Genomic DNA, 19,118 nt, shown 5'->3' with positions numbered 1-19,118 from the left:
GCTACTGAAGATTTGGATGCATATAAAATACCAAAAAGTAAAAGTAAGTAAAGGTAAAGGAGGTCAATCGTTAAACATCACAGATATCTAGTTAATTATTTGCCAAGTCATAAACAAATCTGTAGTGTGAATCCTGTCAAGCTGTTACATCATAAATTAATTGGCAACTACTTTGATAATTTAAGTATTTTTTCATGCGATTACATTTCATGGTTTGCAGCTTCACAAACGCGAGAAATGTTAGTTTTAGTTATATTAATTATTTTAAATATTTTTTATGTTGAGGTTTGTTGGACAAAACAAGCATTGTGAAGGTGTCACTTTGGGCTCTGGGTAATTGTGTAGGCATTTCTCAATCTTTTCAGAATTTTTACAAACAATCAATTGATAGAGAAAATAATCAGCAGATCAATCCAGAATGAAAATAATTAGTTGCAGTCATGTACAAAATAATTGAAAGTTAGCTCCACCTGAATCAACCACAACAGTAAAATCCTTCTTTTATAAGAATGCATGAATAATAATAATGTAATTATATAATATACAATACTATAACATTCATGAAAAGTAAATGTTCCTGATTACCCATACTTTTACTTAAGTAGTATGTTCAATGCAGGACCTTTACTTGTTCCAGAGTATATTACAGGTTTTTAAATGTGATAGTGTTGAAAGATATATGCTTGGATGTGTTTGTTCAATTTAAATATAAGACTGTAATTTTTCTGTCAAATGGATGTTGTATTTTTACTATGTTGTTTATCCTGTACACACGACATCTATTGCACGTCTGTCCGTCCTGGGAGAGGGATCCCTCCTCAGTTGCTCTCCCTGAGGTTTCTTCCATTTGTCCCCCCTTTAATTATGAGGTTTCTTTTAGGAAGTTTTTCCTTGTGCGATGCAAGGGTCTAAGGACAGAGGGTGCCGTATCCTGTACAGTCTGTAAAGCACACTGAGACAAATATGTAATTTATGATATTGGGCTATATAAATAAATTTGATTTAGTTAATAATTTAATTTGATTAATTTACAATTTAGCTAAAATAATGAGCAAATTCATGACATAAGCTGTCGAATTGAAGAACATCGAATTGTTGAGTATTAATAACAAATCGGGTTCTTTAGTAGTAGTATTAGTAGTGTACGTACGGTATTATAACTTTTACTTAAGGATCTGAATACTTCCTCCCCCACTGTTATTGCCATAACTCCACCCACTTCAACTTTAGTGTTCAACTTGTAAAATACGAGCAGAGTGAGACCTCTTGCTTTTCCCGATTCAACTCAGGTTCATATCTACTTTAAATGTAAGTTTCATTTGCGGCTGAGAATATTGTTGTCCAACTGAATAGTGTCGACCTTAGATTGTAGTCTATGATGTCGACCTGTAGTAAAGTTTAGTGAAAATTAACTTTTTAACTACGAGTGTAAAGTGTACTGTGTTCACCGGACAGGTCTAGCCGTTGGGGGTGTTCTGTTTTCTGTTCCAAAAGGAGGCGGAGCTTGAATTCCAAACTGGAATGAGTTTCCTCCCGATACGTCACACTGGGATAGGCTGTGATCTACCGAGAAACACTGTCAGTCAACGGGGTTTCGTGCTGAGTACCTTGGAGTCTTTGGGTAAGCGAAAACTAGAAAATATCAAATAATTCTCGCGTATTTTTATCATTTGTTTTATCTGTAGTTTACTGACTAAATGTAAGAGTTTTTAGCATTGCCTCGCGCTCGCAACGAGCCGTTTCAAAGTTCTAAGCGATGCTCACAGAACTACAACGGAAACTTTTGTCGTGAGGGCCTTGTTATGTGTTTCAACAGGTCCTCAACACGGGACACTATTAACATACATGTATTTTATTTTTTGGACATTTTGGTTGTACTTGTGAAATAATAATGTGCTGTGTTTTTAATGCAGGACGGGTCCCCCAAGCAAGAGAAAGTAGCCTTGCCCATCGCGGCTTTAGGCTCTGGGATTAAAGTGATCGGCAGTCCCACAGCTTTCGTCGAAACTGCCAGTAGGGGATTCATGCTGTGTTGGTTAGCTAAATGCGGTACGAAGCTAAAATGATGCCGGTGAGTTTATGTTTTATTTACTTGACTATAAGTTTCAACGTTGTCCTACAGCTTAGTATTTATTTTTTCGACATTATATCCCCGCATTGTTACCACTGTGAATTACCTGGACATTTAAATTGACGTGGCAAGTTGATGCGGTTGCTACTTTCGTGTTTGTACTATGGCAGTACGGGTTTCTGTTGTGAAGTTTATTATCTGTGACAGCTGTGTGTGATCGATGCATGTGGTTAGAAGCTATATCATTTATTTGCTTTCCACGTTTACGGTTATCTTGCATGTAAACCAGTCAAGTCCCTGCGTCAAAATGCCTTTTTATATCCTGTCTTGGGACAGTTGAAATGCACCTGACTGCATGTAGTAGGTGCATTTATTCTACGCGTTGTTAGTTTTATACACATCCATAATCCTGCTCAGAACTCACAACAAGCAGGAGACCTGCCAAGTCTGGATGGCACTACGCTACCTCAGCTCTGGACTCCTGCCATGTCATCACCATCATCATCATCAGAGGTCCATTGCTCTTCCTGCAGTGTATGCCTCAATCTCTCAACACTTATTTTATGTATGTAGAGAGAAGACAGCATACAGTGCTCTGCCTGAATGTGCTCTCTGTAGTGAAATAACCTTCCCAATAAATAGAAATAGTGACACGTTTCTTTTAATAATGCAGTTTTACTTTTCTTTTGTGACTTTTTTGGCTGGTTGGTAGAGGTGCAAAGTCAAAAATTATATTTATTTCATTCAAGGACATTCTAACCTGGTATAAAGTGCCCTTTCAGACATTCCCAAGCTGAAGGTTATGTATTTGTATTGCTTGTTTTGTTTATTATATCAGACAGAAAAGCAGCACATTCTCACATTTTAGAAGCTGGAACCAGTATGCCTTGCATTTCGTCTTTGTAACTGACTTAAATGATTAATCTGTTGTTGAAATATTCGCTGGTTTATTTTCTTTTGATCGGCTAATAATTTAATAAACCAATCGCTTCGAAACTAAAGCCGGTTTAGCATTAGTTGTCAGGCTGTTTAGTTTATAGAGAAAAGAACAGCCCTTATCTGAATGTTAACACTGTAGGTACTTTGTTTTTGCCTCGGCTTCTCTGGGTATTTCTGGATCTTTGTGTCTTTTTAGTGAACAAATATAGACAACACACAGGTACACTTTATTTACAACAATGTTAACAACTAATGAACATTCTAGTGTAATCCTCTGTGGTAGTATGCCCGGGTTCTACTAATGATACACGTCTCTGCGCCGACCTGTGCTTCCAGTAAAACAGCTTGATCGGTGAATTAATCATCTTAGCTGTAAAGACAGAGTCGTATCTGTCTGGTGCATGACCTCAGTCTGCTACTAGCACATGGTCATCTGTTATCACCAGGCTCCATTCTTGTGGACACCAATATTCATTGTCACCCTTAAATGTTGTCATACAAGATCTGTTTCTTTATAGGCAACATGAGACCTTGGTAACTGCCCCCCATTATCCCAATTCTGTCAACTGAGAATATATCTGTGTGTATGTTTTGGTGTGTTTGAATGAGATACAGCTTCTGGTGTTCGCCTGATAAACACAAAATGGCCTCTATATAGCCATGTCTGATGTGAGGTATTGTCTTAGAAATTACACCCATAGCCCATGACCCCGCTTGTACATGGCAGGGGCTCGTGGGTATTGAGAATGTAGTGTCGTAATTACTGCTGGGATGGTAAATAAGGGGTCACTGTTTCCTGAACACAATGAGCTGCAGGGACTCTTTAACAGCGTGTTGTGGAGAGCACATTGTGTGTGTGTGCCTGACTGTGCTGTGGAAGCACCCTGATAAGGGATGCTCACCCTTTATTGAACCATAGCGAGGTATAACTCATTTACCCCTGATTTACGGTCAGCTCTACTTAAACTAGGCTTTGTTCTGCAGACACTTGTTAATGCCACATTCAGGCTTGAATTATCTGCTCGTTTATTAGCTTATATTATATTGTACTTTTTGTCAAGATGTATTATATTTAATGGACTACTCTAGCAACATGATAGAACAGAAACCCAAACCTGTTGACATCAGTCAGGGAAAAGTTTCTGCATGATTTTGGTTTTCAGATGTTGCAGGCACAAATCACTTCCTCATTCCTCTCCCATGACACAAGTTGCTTGCTGTGTAGATTTTCAAGCAGATAAACTTTTTTTTGTGTTCCCTGCCCGTATTATTTAGTTGTGCATTATTTGACCACACGCATGTCTACCATGTCTAGATTGTACCACAACAAATATCTCTATTGCTAGACTTTGTGGTGGTGTTATGATGGTGGGAAAAATTAGATGATGCTCTGGGGAGCCTGATTTTGCTGTGTGTGTCAACAGAAACCTGAGAAAGCTTTCTCTGCGGCCTCCACAGGCTTTGTGTTTAGTCTGGGAGAGTATGTGATGGTTACGTAAGCAGCCTCATCAGGGATAGCCAAGGATATACAATGGCAATGTTTTGACTTTTATTTGAAGAAGAACAGACATTGGTATGACTTAATTAGCCAATAAGAGTGGTGTAAAAAAATAGACATTTCTCCCAACTCTGCAAGCTGGTGATTATCTCTATAGTATGTATTGTCTTCATAGCATATAACTATAAGGTTTTGTACACAATCCTGATTTATTCATCACAGGGCAGTACAAAGAATATTTGCTGAGACAATTGATGATACTGTAATGACTTTTTTTTATGCACACTTCTAGACTGTGCAGAGCACTAATTCCACAATACCTGCATCACATTAGCCTGGTTTCTGAGAGGAAGCACACCAGTGTCACCTGAGCAGGTCTCGACTTACCTACCATAGAATATTGAGTGACTCCTATCTGTGAGGAATCCATGTGAAAAGCAGAATTACACGTTACAGTGGTACAACTCCAGAAATACCCTTTTTCAAGCAGAAATGGGATTGTGACAGCATTGTCTAAAGTTGAATCGGTAATCTAGCTGTGGGGAACAGAGAAGCCATGGTTCAGATGTGAACCCAGGGAGCTCTGGGAATCGGCCTTCTAGGAAACTTGTAGCTCTCTTCTGCTAAATACTCCAAGAACTAAGGTGAAGCAGAAGTCAGGAAGTAGCTTCTTTGTGATCCTGTTCGCACTTGTGCCATGAAGATATGGTAAATTAGACTGATAACAGAAAGCAGTGACTATTTGAGCATTTAACAAGACAACATCACAGTTGTTATATAGTTCTTTATAATTTACTGCTGTGCAACTCTTATGTTTGAATAGGTGTCCCTTTTGGTTTGTTTAAATGTCAAACATGTATTGACATTGAAGCATTTGAAGTCCTAATATTGATAATACTGGAAACCGGTACTTGCAGCTTTGTGAGTTATACCTGTGGCCCAAGGTGGCAAATGTTTCTGAGTACCAAAAAAGGTTCCTGGAAAGTTCCTGCATTGGAAAGGGCTTTTGTAGTCTGCCTCCTCCGATCTCCTGCTTCACCAAAGTCTCTTTAGCATATGACAGATTAAACAGCACAAACACAGTTTGCATTTTTCCTAGGAAGCCAATTAGTGTGTCTGCCACATTTTGAATCGTGGCTTTTAGTTCCCTTGTTGAAACTAGCCGACAGACTATTTAAATAGCCTTGTTAGGTAATCTAAGTCTGTGTATGCTATCTGTAATGACCTCCAGTTTGCTTTGGCAGTGTTTTGTTACTCTGAATTATCTCATCAGAAGGCTTGGAAAAGAGGATACATCCTCTCCCTTCTGCTTAATTTTGACTGCCATTTTCCTTATCTCTCAGATAGGCACAAGTTGGTACGGTCTCTCAGACCGGGAATGGACTATTGTGCAGATAATAAAGTGATAGGCTAAGTACTGCAGTGCAGACGGAGAGAAGCGGTTGTCCTGATCGAAGAGTCGCATCTCGCTGCAGCTTCAGTGTGTTGTAAAAGCTGCTTGTTGTTTTTTTCTAAATGCTGCAACTGAATGAGGCTACTGTGCGTTCGGATTCCGCCTGTGTCCTCCTGTTTGTTGCCCCTGACCTTTTCTCCCTCACCCCCTCATCAATCCTAATGCAGCATAAAGAAAGTGAGAGAGAGAGAGAGAGAGAGAGAGAGAGTGAAAGAGAGATGAAGAGGAATAATGCATAAAGCACATTAGGGAGTTTTCTGCTGCCTTGCCTTTTTGAAAGACTGCTATGCTGGAACTGTGTCAACTCTTGAAGCCGTGGCAGAGAGAACGGAGACGAAGATGATGCTGCAGTGTCTTACAAACCTGCTGTAATCAGATTCAGAGGTGACTCCCTCAACAAGACCTAGTTGACTCATTCGCTTACCACAGCAATACGTGTAATTGAAAGTGTGCGTGTGAACAGAAGGACCAGCAGCCCTAAGGTGAGACCTCCTCAGGCATGGTCAAAGATATAGCCCGTGTTGTCTTCTGCTGCTGTTCCCCTGCCTCACACTGTCCACACTGTCCCATTTCTCCCCTGGGCATTGGATTAGATGTTATGTATATAGTCTTAGTCAATTCCAGTGTATTATATCAAGCCTGTCTGACACTCTGCCTCATTTGATCTGACTACATCCATGCTCCTCCAAGACAGGGATATAGTCCAAAACTTGCTTTGCTATTTAAAGAAGTGTAGATGTTTACAGTAAAACTATACTAATTTAATTGGTGTGTTTTGCACTTTATTCATTAAAACACTGTCAGATACTTTAATCAAGCATAATGTAGGTTTTTCCCAAATTGGTGTTAATGTGAAGTTGTTGTTCTTTTTGTGAATCCAACAAACACTACAATTATTTAGCTTGTTTATAGTTTACTACACTGTGGCCTTCACTTAAAAGCAATGTTTTAACTTCTAAGAAATTAACATAATAGATGTATTGTTTATCACTCTTTTATCAGCAGGAGGTTGTAATCAGGTCAACCTGATTACGCATGAGTTTACAGGTTCTTTGTTTGAGATTAAACAGACTACGCAACACTATGACAAGTATATAAAATATATTTGAACGCTACTTTTACAATGATGATTTAGATCAACAGCAGGCTTCTTCAGACCTTCCACAAGTTTTTTTTTATTTTATTTTTTTATACTGTTTAATTAATGTATTTAAATTAATGCTGGAGCCGGTACTCTGTTAGTAGATTGAGAGAAAATATATAATTTATTTCTCGAGTAAAAACAAATATCATTTTGTGGTCCTGACTTATTAATAATTAATTACATATTAAATGTCCTACATTTGTGTATTTTGTCTCTTTAGATTAAAAGGACAATACTAATTTATGCTCCATTGAAAGAGAGAAACATTATGGACCAAAAAAATGGTACTATTATTGTAAGAACTGATTTGAGAAGAAAATCAGTCTCATGCTGACGTTACAGGGAACATCAGTAAGGAGAAATTGGATTGGATTTATTTTTATTTTATACCAAACTAAGATAATGAATTATCTCCGACATTGCTGTGGTTGTTTTCAGTTGTGTTGATGTTAATTCTCAGTAACGGGATGGGCTTTCATTTGCTAGTTATCCTGATATTGCAGAGTAATTCCATTACAGTACAAATCCCTTGTTGTATGTCTATTCTTGGAAATGGGAAACTGCAGTGGCAGACAGTTTGGATCACTCTTAACTCAATTTGGGACGAATTACATTTAGACAATGATCTTGACGGTCTCGTGCAGTAGAATTGACCCTCCCAAGGAGAGAGTGGATTGTCAAGGTGGGACACAGGGACTGATACGCTGATACTAGGCCTGCTTGAAGTAACATCGTCAAAGGATCATTCTAACTTGTTTTTCATTTTCTTTGGACCTGTCCATACAGTACATTTGCATCAAGACTCTATTTCCACTGCTGCACATGTTGGTTATCTGAACAATCAGTGGGAGTGCCACTCTCACACCAGCACAGCATTCCTTCCTGTAATTTGCTACGGGTACAGTGTTGATCTTTAAACTCAAGTCTTCTCAGAGTGCTCTGTCTAAACAACTAGAGAGGCTCGAAAAGCCTGTTCCCCTCAGGCCTGCAATCAATTGCATCTGCTTCATGGCGAAGGGATCCAAATTACACAGTAAAGAGCCAAATCAGCAACTTAGAGGCTGTAGGCTTTGTAGCTGATATCTTCAGTTTACAGTGTATCACATAATAGTCCTGCACCTCCCTACAGGGACTGCATCTTATTTAATTTCATACGGGGCAAAATCATTGACAAAGAAGCCTGTTTTCATGCATATCTGTTATTTTGTCTCTTTTTTGCTCTCGCTCTCTCTGTCTTTCTCTCTGTCTTTCTCTCTGTGTGTGTGTGTGTGTGTGTGAACATGTGTGTGTTCTTATTACAGTGTCTCTTTGGTTTGATGTTACAGCCTTTCATCTCTGAGAGACACGCACACGCCTATCATCTGTGTTTTTGTGTCTAGAACAGATATTCTTAAGCAATGTGCAATTGAACCTCAAACTGTCGTTTATTTTTGCTCTACCCACGTCCCTACAGTACCTACTTTTTATAGAACATCATAATAAACCTCATAAACCAGGCACTGAACTTTGAATTCTGGTTATGAAAATGAACACCTGCATGCTCTTGTGCTTTGGTTACCCAGAAAGATATTCTCTTAAACTTAAGGCATAGTGGCTGTAGCCTAGCTGCAGGCTATTGAATTTAAGCTTACTATAGTTATACTGAGCCAGTGGTCTGTTGAAAGGCTATATTTTGATATAGCGGATTAACTTAATCCCTGAGATATAGCTCCAATGACCTAGCCTTATAGCTGCTCTGCTTTGAGAATATCTACAGTGCAGGCTGCAGTGTTAACAGACTCATTTCTTTGCACTAGCTATAATTGTCAGTTTGAAATTCTGAGCTGTCCTACAAGTCCCAAACCCTGAGAGACTTTGACTTTGCTGATGCTGTGATGGAATTAGAAATCTATCGTTATAATAGTGAACCGCAGCAGAGGCAGCTCGTCCCCTTCTCCTTCCCCAAGGCGCTCTCTTTGCTCCGTCTCAGGTAGGCAGGAAGTGCAATTCAGCAATCGCTTCTGTCATCCACTCTGATAGACAGAAGATGGCAAGTGAAGCACAATTTTGTCAAACGTTGTCATATACAATCCAAATTGGTACCGCACAGCTCCCTGGTTGTGTAAGGTTACCTAAGACGATGATTTCTAGCGAGCTGTTGTTCCACTGTTTGTCTGTTTTGAAATATCAGGTTGTTATCGAACTGTTTAATTTTACTCGCTGTTGTATCTATGAATATTTAATTAACTCTCAAGTTGTTTGGCAGAGGCAAAACAGGGAGTCAGGGCACCTCTCTGTCTAGGTAGACCTCTTAAGGCAGTTCCACTTAATCAAGCCAGCTGAGGCTCTGCAGTACGGAGACTTTTTCTCATATGCATACTGTAATAAATCTGGTTTTGCATGATATATTCACATGTGAAGTTGTGTAATTTAAACACACTGGTATGCTCATAATGGAAATTCCTAGTGGACCTTCTGCTCTGTCAATTCAGACATCAATATTGTGTATTAACCCTAACCCTAACCCTATTTTGCATATTTTAATGTTCCCAAAGCAATATGAATATGCATAGATGTAAAATAATAATGTGTATGTTGCACATGTGTGCGTGCCTTGCCTATAAGCACTGACCGCATGCATTAGGTGGATGAAGGTCAGCAGCAAAGTGCTAACTCATCTAGATCGAGGCTGGGCCTGGGTAGTGGTGGCCCTGGATCATTAACTTTAGTGCTGAAGAGAATTGGCTTTCAGTGTAGACATTGTCAGCCCCAAGACTCCCTTCCCCTCCCATCGATGTGTCCTGCCTCCTCCTCACTCTCTTTCAGTCCCGCTCTGTCCCCCTCTCCACCCCCCTCGCTCTGTTGTCTCTATGTCACTCTCCAAATATTAACAGGGTCATTTGAATGTCCTATGTTGATGGGAAGTTGTGATGATGTCAGCTGCTCTGCGCTGATCTCTGAATGGCTTTTTTTGTGCTAAAGGCATCGCTACATGAAATTGATGCCAGTTGAGGTTTTATTTTAATTACCGGCCCTGACAGTGTAATTTATTATGTTTACTAATTCCAGTTTAGTTCTCAGCTACACACCACTAGAAGTAAAACTATGCTGATGAGCAGACAGGAAAAGAAAAGTCTAGCTTTGTTCTCCGTAGTGGTCTTTCACCACAGAGCTGTTAGCTGTGGCCGGTGAGGAACACAGGGACAATGTCTTTTTATAGCTTTCTGTACTGTACTGTAGATTACTCATGATGACTCACTGCTGATTCCCTCCATTGATGGGGATCTTTGATTTGCATCCCTATGGAACAAACCAGTTGAGTCAGGTCCTCTGAGTCAGACCGCTGCCCCTTGTTTGCACCTTCACCTCATCACCGGGAAAAAAAAACATCCTTCTCCGGTTGTGTATGACGTTGCTAAGGAGATATTTAAAGGAAACATGTCCCCTGCCCACTCACTCGGTAAGCTTCGTTTGAAGAAGAAAAGGGGAATAAAGCCACTTATCTTAAGGCTGTTGCGCTTTTTGCTCAGTGAACCCTACACTTTAAAAGCTACTCAAATACTTTTGTTTCTGCACCATGGCTGCAGCTGTTCTGCATGCTCGCCCCCCCAAGCCCTTTGTGCTCGTGACCCTGCTGACCTGATGTTCCCACCATGGCCCCTGTAGGCACGGCCGTTCACGGCAGCGCTATGAGAATAGAAAAACCTGACAGTCCAACCTGGAGGTTCAGGAGACAAACAATACTATTCAAATAATTCTACACTTTCCAGGTTATTCTAGTTGTTGGGCAGCTGTTTTGAAACACTATTGGAGTCACTGTGTTGACATACATGTGTGCCAAAACCTTGGACTAAATAGAAATGTTCTATACGTTTGTGTTGTGACATGCCTCAGGGCGGCTATGTTATGTCATAATATTAGTTTTATTGCGGCCTTCCATATTTCTCACGCTCCTTTCGTGTAATCAGATTACAGATGGAAGTGTATGCCACCACTGCTTTAATAGCGTCTTAAGCATACATCTGTATATTATTACATAGAGACACCATTTTTCACTTTCGTGTTTACGGTCAGTATAGTTATAGGGTATCACATAGGCAGAATATAACATTTTGCTCCCATATGTGTATTTTTAAATTGACTGTCAAGGCTTTAGTTTGACATGGGCCTTCTTTATTTTATTAAATTGGACTCGCAATGCTTTGTTTTCCTTCTTCACTAGCTGAAAGCTTTCACGTTACGCTTCAGTGACATCTTCATTAAGTCCATCTTGATAGTACTCAAACAGTCTCTACCCTCTGTCAGTCACACACTAACATACAAATCCAGCTTCTCCAGAGTCCTTAGTGGGCTGTCCCTTGAGAGTGCTTGGCAGGGTTATTTAATGTGTGTGTGCGTGTGTGTTGGGAGAGAGGGATCTCTCACAGTGGTGACAGCACTAGTTAGCAGTTAGATGGCGTGGGGTGAAATGGAATTCTGGGAGCTGGACTCTGATTTCTCTGTTGACACAGAGGAATGAGGGCTGGGAAACATACTGCTCTCTGTAGCCCCTTTCAGACATGCACCCCTTTCGGACAACAATTTACCATGTCACTCTCACGTCTAAATAAGTATTCTAGTCACTTCACGTAAAAGTCACGACGGCAATACTATTAATGTAAAGACTGCAGCAGTAGAAAGTGAAACTTGCATCGTACCGCCTTCTAAGTGACTGCATTAAATGTATTATTGCAATCAATAATAATCTGGGCAACAGTCTCTACGCATTTCCAATATTCATTCATGCCAACTGTACTAAATGAATATCCAGCAAAACACTTTACATTCAGCATGTGAGCCTATAGAAATTAAATTAGTGTCCCATCTTGACGTCCTGTCATGTAATGCTTGTGGACTGTCGGATATTATGAAACAGGCAGCAGAATTTGCCCTCGAACAACATATAATACAGAAAAAAACTGATATGAAAATGTTCTGGTAGTGTCAGTTAGAGGTGTTGGCGAGGTCCCTTGTGCTCACCTTGGTCATTAATGCTTCAACGACAGCATTAGTTTTATTGTAAAAGTGCTGCCATGTTTGAATAAAGCTCTTCGGAGCATTAATGTAAAAGTCACCCATTTCTGAATGACAAAATGCTGCTCTTTAAAAGATACACACACACACACACACACACACACACACACACACACACACACACACACCTTGTCACTATCTTGTATTGTTATTTAACTCTTATCTATTCTGCCTCTCTCTCTCTCTCCCTCCTGCTGTCCCCAGATGTTCCTGACAGTATACCTCAGTAACAATGACCAGCATTTTACTGAGGTCCCCGTTACCCCGGAGACACTGTGCCGAGACGTGGTGGAGTTGTGCAAGGAGCCGGGGGAGGCAGACTGTCACCTGTCCGAGATGTGGCGTGGATCTGGTGAGTGATGGGGACAATTCACCCAGTGTTTTCCTGATCCGTCTATGCAATGCGCAGAGGCTGTTTGGGTTGTGGAATATGGATGTATCCCAAGGGACAGTGTGCAGACACTTGTTTGTCTTCTTCCTTTTTAATTAGAGGGAAATTGCTTTTCTGAAGTAGACCATATATGGAGATTAGCTTTGTGGTCAACTGCTTGGTGATTTCTTTTTGAAGGACTTATTTCTTTTGGGTCTGCAATGCAAATGAAGCAGAGCCGATAATCCCTGTAACAAACACAAGCACCCAGACATCTCCCACATCAGGTGGGAGGAGGGAGGTTGAGATTTCATGCCTTCCCCCTTTTCCCCATTTTTGAGAGTCAGGAGGTATTCAGAATCAAAACTCGAGCAGCCAGGCTTCGTAGCTGTTTCCATGGTAATGCTGCCATAAGAGTGAAGAAAGTGGCAATTATTGTGTTTGAGTACTTCCACAAGTAGTCGGAACAGATTGTCACATTTTGCAGCCATTTCTCTCTACAGATCGCTACTTGCTCTCCTTGAAAACACAGCAGTGACATTTTGCGTGAAATTTCGATGTAAAGCTATAAATAACCTGAATATTACATTTGCTACTGATTTGTTTTGCAGTCATGCCATTATAATATATCACTTCCATTGACCTCTACTTGACTGTAATGTGTCAGTCCATTTGTGTAATGAAATGGTCTTAAGCAGGTTGAAGAATATGTCTAAGAAATGGATGATGAGTCCTTTGGCTCAGTACCAAGCAGAATAATTGACCACACATCACAGTAGTTTTTCCCAAGGTCATTACTTAAAAAGGCCAACGGTGTCAGGCTATAGTGTTTTAGCAGGATTTTACAATGCAAACCTCATATGCACACTTGACCTACACTGGTATTGTCATGTGCTAAATCAAATATAATAAAAAACATTCAATATTGACTTTATAGGTGTGTTTTTATTCTCTCACCTGAGTGCTGACGTACTTATGTATTCTGTGTGCAGAGCGAGCTGTAGGTGATGGGGAGAGGATGCTGGATGTGCTCCAACGATGGGGACAACACAGGGCAGAGGTGCGCTTCTTTCTGCGTCACAATCGAGCCCCGAGCAGGGAATCGGGTAAGTGTTCATCTCCAAATTACATCCCCACCGCACATACAACAGATAATGAAGCAGAAGCAAGGGTTTCTATGTTCACTTCTCTCACTTAAGAGTCACGGTTTGGAGGAGGGCAATCCCCAGAGAAAAGACATTTGACACCAACGTAATAAACTCCAGAGATGCCTGCTGCCTCTAAATGTAAACACACCAACACTGGCATGAAGGATTCATGAAAGGAAATTTACATTACCAGCCTGTTAGAGGCTGAGAATGAACCAGACCACGTCTCCTCTCACTCTCCTCAGGTTTTTAGGCAGTACTCTAAAGACTGCCTTTATCCAGTAGAGGGTTTTATATTAGCCGGCCTCAAATCCTTGAACAAGACTTATTTAGCCATACTGTTGGAGTCCAGGGTGTCCCAGTCACGACGTCATAAGCCTGTTACTGTTCAGTTTTCTTAGGAACACAGAAAACGCTAGTATTTTGGTCTTACGCTGTCCTCTCAGCCCCCAGTTGCGTAACTAAGCCATTTTACCCCTCACAGCTTGAGTCTGGCCCAGGGATTAGATGGCTGTTTTCCCTTCCTGTTATCTTAGCCTGCTCTTGTTTTCCCACACTGTTAGCTTAGCTCTGCTCAGTGTTTGCAACACAGTGCCATATTACCTTATTCTGTTACCATTTTCTTTTATCAAAGACGGGTACATTTGGTCTCCTGTTTCTGTGGCAAATTCTGTTGTACTGAGTCCTACCTGTAGTACGGAGTCAGTTAAATATGTGTAGGCACGCTCGTTCTCATCAGGTCAGAGGACAACATTTATTGTCTGCTGAATTGAGCTATCCAAGTAATCTCATACTCAATGTCGCTTATAGAGCCATAGCATGGTGTTATGTTTACACCAACACCTAACCAGTGCATGTATTTAGCATGCATACTGTATGTCTAAAACCATTATGCAAGCTAAAGGGCTTTGGTCATGGGGCTAAGGCTTTAAAGATGGGATCTGGATTACCAGACCCACCCCTCCCTCCCCCCCTCTGAGCTGTCAAATGCCAGTAGCATGGATATAAGTGCACATATGACAAGCACATACACCCACAGTTGTTGGACCAGGCGGTTATGTATTGGATTAAATCCTGAGATTACTGCAAATCACAATGAGCACTGATTCCAGTTGTTTTCCAGAAGAGCTAAGATAATTTATTCTGTTTTGCCGAGCTGTCTACTGATCTACCCCCTCTGCAGAAAGTCCAGAGAAAGTCATACAGTGTGTACCCGTGTTTGTTAGAGACAGTGACAAAGGCAAAAAGGCAAGGGGGAAGTTCTTGTCATTTTTCACAGTTCTCTGCAAAGGCCATTAGTTTGCTTGGTTTGCCGTTTATTGGGTTGGACATGGATGAAGATCTACAGTAGATTGTGATGTCTGATTGAATCTTCTATCGTGTTGGTTACTCAGGTGGCTCAAGAGGCTCAGAGCAGAAGAGGAATGGAGTGAAGGCACCACCAGATAGAAGAATGGAGAATGGGGTGAGTTTGTAGGTCTTCTTTTTAGAAAACTTGAAATGTGTTCAGCAGGATGCTTTAAAAAGAAAAGAAAAAAACTCTCATTAATATTTTACCTGAGCCAGTTAAGCACTGACAACACCATACATTTGCAAACTCAGTTATTTTCTTTTCTTTTCTAATAAGAACAAAAGCATTTCATTGGAATAACATTAAGAGTCATAGCTTTCTTGGCTCATTGCAAATGTTTTGCAAGATGTTTCCATATGTATTTTCATTCCCCTCATGTGGGTCATAGATTTTATTATTAATATAAATTCTGTGATCTGGTTTGTTGTTTCTTTATACTGAACAACAAGCCAACTTGAAGATTTGCTGAGGGGTAATACTTAATTCAATTCAAAAATACCCTGCAGTGTATAAATGCAAATGAAAAAATAATCAGTGCATCATAACATGGACATGACTGTTTCTTTAATTATCAAGTTAAGAATATCACTTGAAAAATAAATGTTGTACTACGAAACCTTTTGAGTGTTTTAATATGAAGGTAAAGGGATTGCTCCATTAATCTCCACACGTGTTTGTCTGTTGCTGCCTTTTGCTTTTCTGACTTCCACGACACACTTGTTGTCTTGTATTAAACCTTGAATGACTGTCAATAGAGCGTGTTTGATTGAATGTGGTTTATCTTTTGACCCTCTATTAATTTATCCCTGCCCAGGTGACGACACCCCGGATGGACATGACGCTGACCGAACTACAAGAGATGGCTGCCAGACAGCAGCAGCAAATAGATACTCAACAACAGCTCCTTGCTTCCAAGGTGAATAAAGACGGAGTGGAAGATGAAAGGGGGAGATGTGGACTGGTGGAGTGATGAGTGGATACAGGGGATGAAGAGGTTTAAGTGGTGGAGATGAAAGTAAAAGCCAGAGAGACAAAATAATGGAGCAAGATTAAAGAGGGGGTTATTGGGATAAAGTGGGGAGATGGTACACAAAACAAAGCTACTAAAACAAATGTAGTGCTGAGATAAGAATGCACATGGTGGCTGTGATGGACAGGTAAGATGAGTTGTAGATAGCTGCAGGTGTAGTGTTTATAATTTGAGAAGCCTGAGACAGCTGCCTGACTTGGATTCTCACTGCACAGGACTCCTTTGACATTTGAGGATCTCTTTTTTGTTTCTCATTTCTCTCAGTAGTTAACAGTGGGGAAAACATTTGATACAAAACAGGCGTGATATCATTTAAATACCTGACTGACCATTTTTCCTCCTATGCACTTTTTGTTTAATTTCGATCCAGCCATATCTACTGTATTAAGATAACTTTTTGTTTTTAACTCAACTTTGTTTTTGTTTAAATGAATATACCTAAATATGCCCCAAAGGTCATGAACTCACTGTAGCGTTCTGATCCAAGCAGCTGTTGCCTGAGGATGATAGAGGAAGCCAAGGAATGTAGCTTCAAGCAGTCATGTACACTTTCACAACTCAAGTAAACAAACATTACAATCAGCACACGTCACCTGGTGCAGTGCTTGATACAGACAGTGTCTTCTTAGAACCTGTTTGAGAGAGCTCTGTCACGTGCAAAGCACACCGGGTCATTGTTCAAGATTGAATTTGAAGACGTAACACTGTTTAGCTCCACACATGTTTTATTGACTCTTATTTAATCAGGCATGTTAATATAAAATGCATTCACAACAGCCTGCAGGAGCAGTTACAGAGGCAAGCAAATTCCTACAACAGCCAATTTACTGCTAGCCCTTAAATTCTTAGTTCAATGGACACTTGGACAACAGCTGTTGAGGAAAACATTCTCAGCCATGGATTTCTCATAAATGAAAGTTAAAAGAGATGTGTCAGTTCAATTATGTTTCTGACCTTTGCTCCTGGCTCACTTTCTTCTTTCTTTCATCTCTCCAGGAGCAGCGGCTGCGCTACTTGAAGCAGCAGGAGCAGCGTCAGCAGCAGCAGGCGTCTGAGCAGGAGAAGCTGCAGCGCCTCCGAGAGAACATCGAGAACCAGGAAACTCGGCTCAAGAAGGTCCGGGCCCTCAAGGGCCAGGTGGAGCATAAGCGCCTCAGTAATGGCAAACTGGGTAAGCTCACCAAGGACTTAATTTATTTTATGAATGGATGCCTGCTCAGAATATTGTATGACTGGAAGCATGGAGGATTTTATTCTAATGTATTAAGACACAATGTCTTTTTTTGACTTTCTATCTTCATGATGTTCTGTGTCTCTCTCTCCTCCCTGCCTCATCATCTTCACACACCTCTCTGTGGTTCCCTCTCGTCTTCATCCCTCTCCCTCACCAGTGGAGGAGATAGAGCAGATGAACAACCTGTTCCAGCAGAAGCAGAGAGAACTAGTGATGGCTGCTTCCAAGGTGGAGGAGCTCGGCCGACAGCTGGAGTTGCTCAAAAATGGCAAAATGGACAACTTCAATGACAACCAGAGCTCTGTGGCCGAACTAGACCGCCTCTACAAGGAGCTACAGGTGTGCAGAAATACGATTGACTAAATTAAATTCAACACCACATCAAAATTGAGCGCCAAAGACAGAATTTTCTTTAAAAAGAGCACAAACATTGAACTATCTCTGCTCTTTGTCCTCATGTCTTGTCCTTCTTGGCGGTCAGCTGAGGAACAAGCTCAACCAGGATCAAAACTCTAAGTTGCAGCACCAGAGAGAGGGCCTGAACAAGCGTAACCTGGAGGTGGCTGCCATGGACAAACGGATCATTGAGCTCCGAGATCGGCTGTGGAAGAAGAAGGCAGCGCTGCAGCAGAAGGAGAACTTGCCTGTAAGTATTGCCACATTACAACAACATAAATACATTCACATTACCTGATACAGAACCCCCTCCGGTGTCATCTTGTATATTGTTTGGTAGATGTTGACATAGCTTTAATTGTTATTGTGACTTTCTAACAATTTGTAAAGCTGCTATTATTCATATATGCAATTAAGTGATGGAAATACATTTGATCAGAACTCCCCCTAGTGGCCACATGTTAAAGGCTGTTTGTATCTCTCTTTACCTCCGGAAGCCTCAGATTCCCTGGCATTCAGAGCTCACCCATTCCAACGTAAGGCTCTTTAACCTCAATATCTTCTGTGTGGGAAAACCTAGTGACGCCCTCACTCGAAGGAGTCCACTCCTATCCGTCTTTTTCCACTCTTTGTTCTCTTTTTCTGAGATAGCTGGTGGGGATTGATCATCGTTTTGAACATGTCACAGAGTTGCATCTGAGTTTACACTCCGGCTTCTTCACTCAGCTTTGTTTTCAGTCCCAATTGGCAGAAACAGCTCCTGAAGATGAGAGGGCAGTAATGAGCGCAGGCTGATATCTCAGACAGGCAGGAATGTCAGGGGAGATGCTATCTTTTCTGAAAAGAAACAAAAGACGAAATAATCCGTTTACTACAGGCAAACAACCGCCTTACTAAAGAAACATTGGCTTTTCAAAACACATTTTATAATAAAATACATGGCAGGATTCAACGCATACTAGAAATGAGCAGGCTGAATAATCCAGTCTTTGTACAAGCTCTAATGGGTGTTAAAGCTTTGGCTCTGAGCTCGCTGCTTGGTCCCCTCTCTCCTCTGTGCAGGAGTTGTTTTGAACACAGGTTGCCATGGGACTGTAAATAAGAGTCAACAGACTGTGAGGAAGGAAAATGAACATGTTCACTGCTTGAGGTCGAATGCTTGTGTAGGGATAGCAAAGATGTAAGGGTTGCCAAAAAGAAAACATAATCATTCTGTTTGGATGATTTTATGTTTTTTACCCTCGTATAAATGCGAGTCATTTTACTCTGTCCTGTTATGTTTCTTTAATTATATTTTCCTGATCAGGTCTCTCAAACATAATTAAGGTGTTTGATTGGCCTTCACCATTAACTTTCTTTCTTTCAACCAAATTAACATTCAACCAATTAACCTCCAAAGAATGTTTTTCAATATATAATGCTGATTCATAAA

General features: G+C 40.7%; 1 protein-coding gene across 6 annotated transcripts in view; it reads left to right on the top strand.

Annotated features, from left to right (window-relative positions):
• Positions 1–1,457: 1,457 nt before the first annotated feature.
• The window catches only part of tp53bp2a (tumor protein p53 binding protein, 2a), a 28,756-nt gene continuing 11,095 nt past the window's right edge, over positions 1,458–19,118 (top strand). For 2 of the 6 annotated variants that reach the window (XM_029449836.1, XM_029449835.1), the window contains exons 1-10: positions 1,459–1,621; positions 1,914–2,071; positions 12,362–12,509; positions 13,520–13,633; positions 15,070–15,140; positions 15,841–15,942; positions 17,053–17,227; positions 17,448–17,629; positions 17,772–17,936; positions 18,184–18,222. In XM_029449836.1, coding sequence (XP_029305696.1) covers positions 2,045–2,071; positions 12,362–12,509; positions 13,520–13,633; positions 15,070–15,140; positions 15,841–15,942; positions 17,053–17,227; positions 17,448–17,629; positions 17,772–17,936; positions 18,184–18,222 — 1,023 coding nt within the window. In that variant the 5' untranslated portion in view covers positions 1,459–1,621; positions 1,914–2,044. Of the gene's footprint in view, positions 1,622–1,913; positions 2,072–12,361; positions 12,510–13,519; positions 13,634–15,069; positions 15,141–15,840; positions 15,943–17,052; positions 17,228–17,447; positions 17,630–17,771; positions 17,937–18,183; positions 18,223–19,118 lie in introns of all 6 variants that reach the window. The other 4 variants (XM_029449833.1, XM_029449838.1, XM_029449837.1 and 1 more) reach the window with 4 other exon arrangements.

This window comes from Cottoperca gobio, chromosome 15 (assembly GCF_900634415.1).
Source record: "Cottoperca gobio chromosome 15, fCotGob3.1, whole genome shotgun sequence".
Lineage (NCBI taxonomy): Eukaryota > Metazoa > Chordata > Actinopteri > Perciformes > Bovichtidae > Cottoperca > Cottoperca gobio.
The sequence above is the reverse complement of the archived record's forward strand: the minus strand, read 5'-3'. Positions and strand labels throughout refer to the sequence as shown.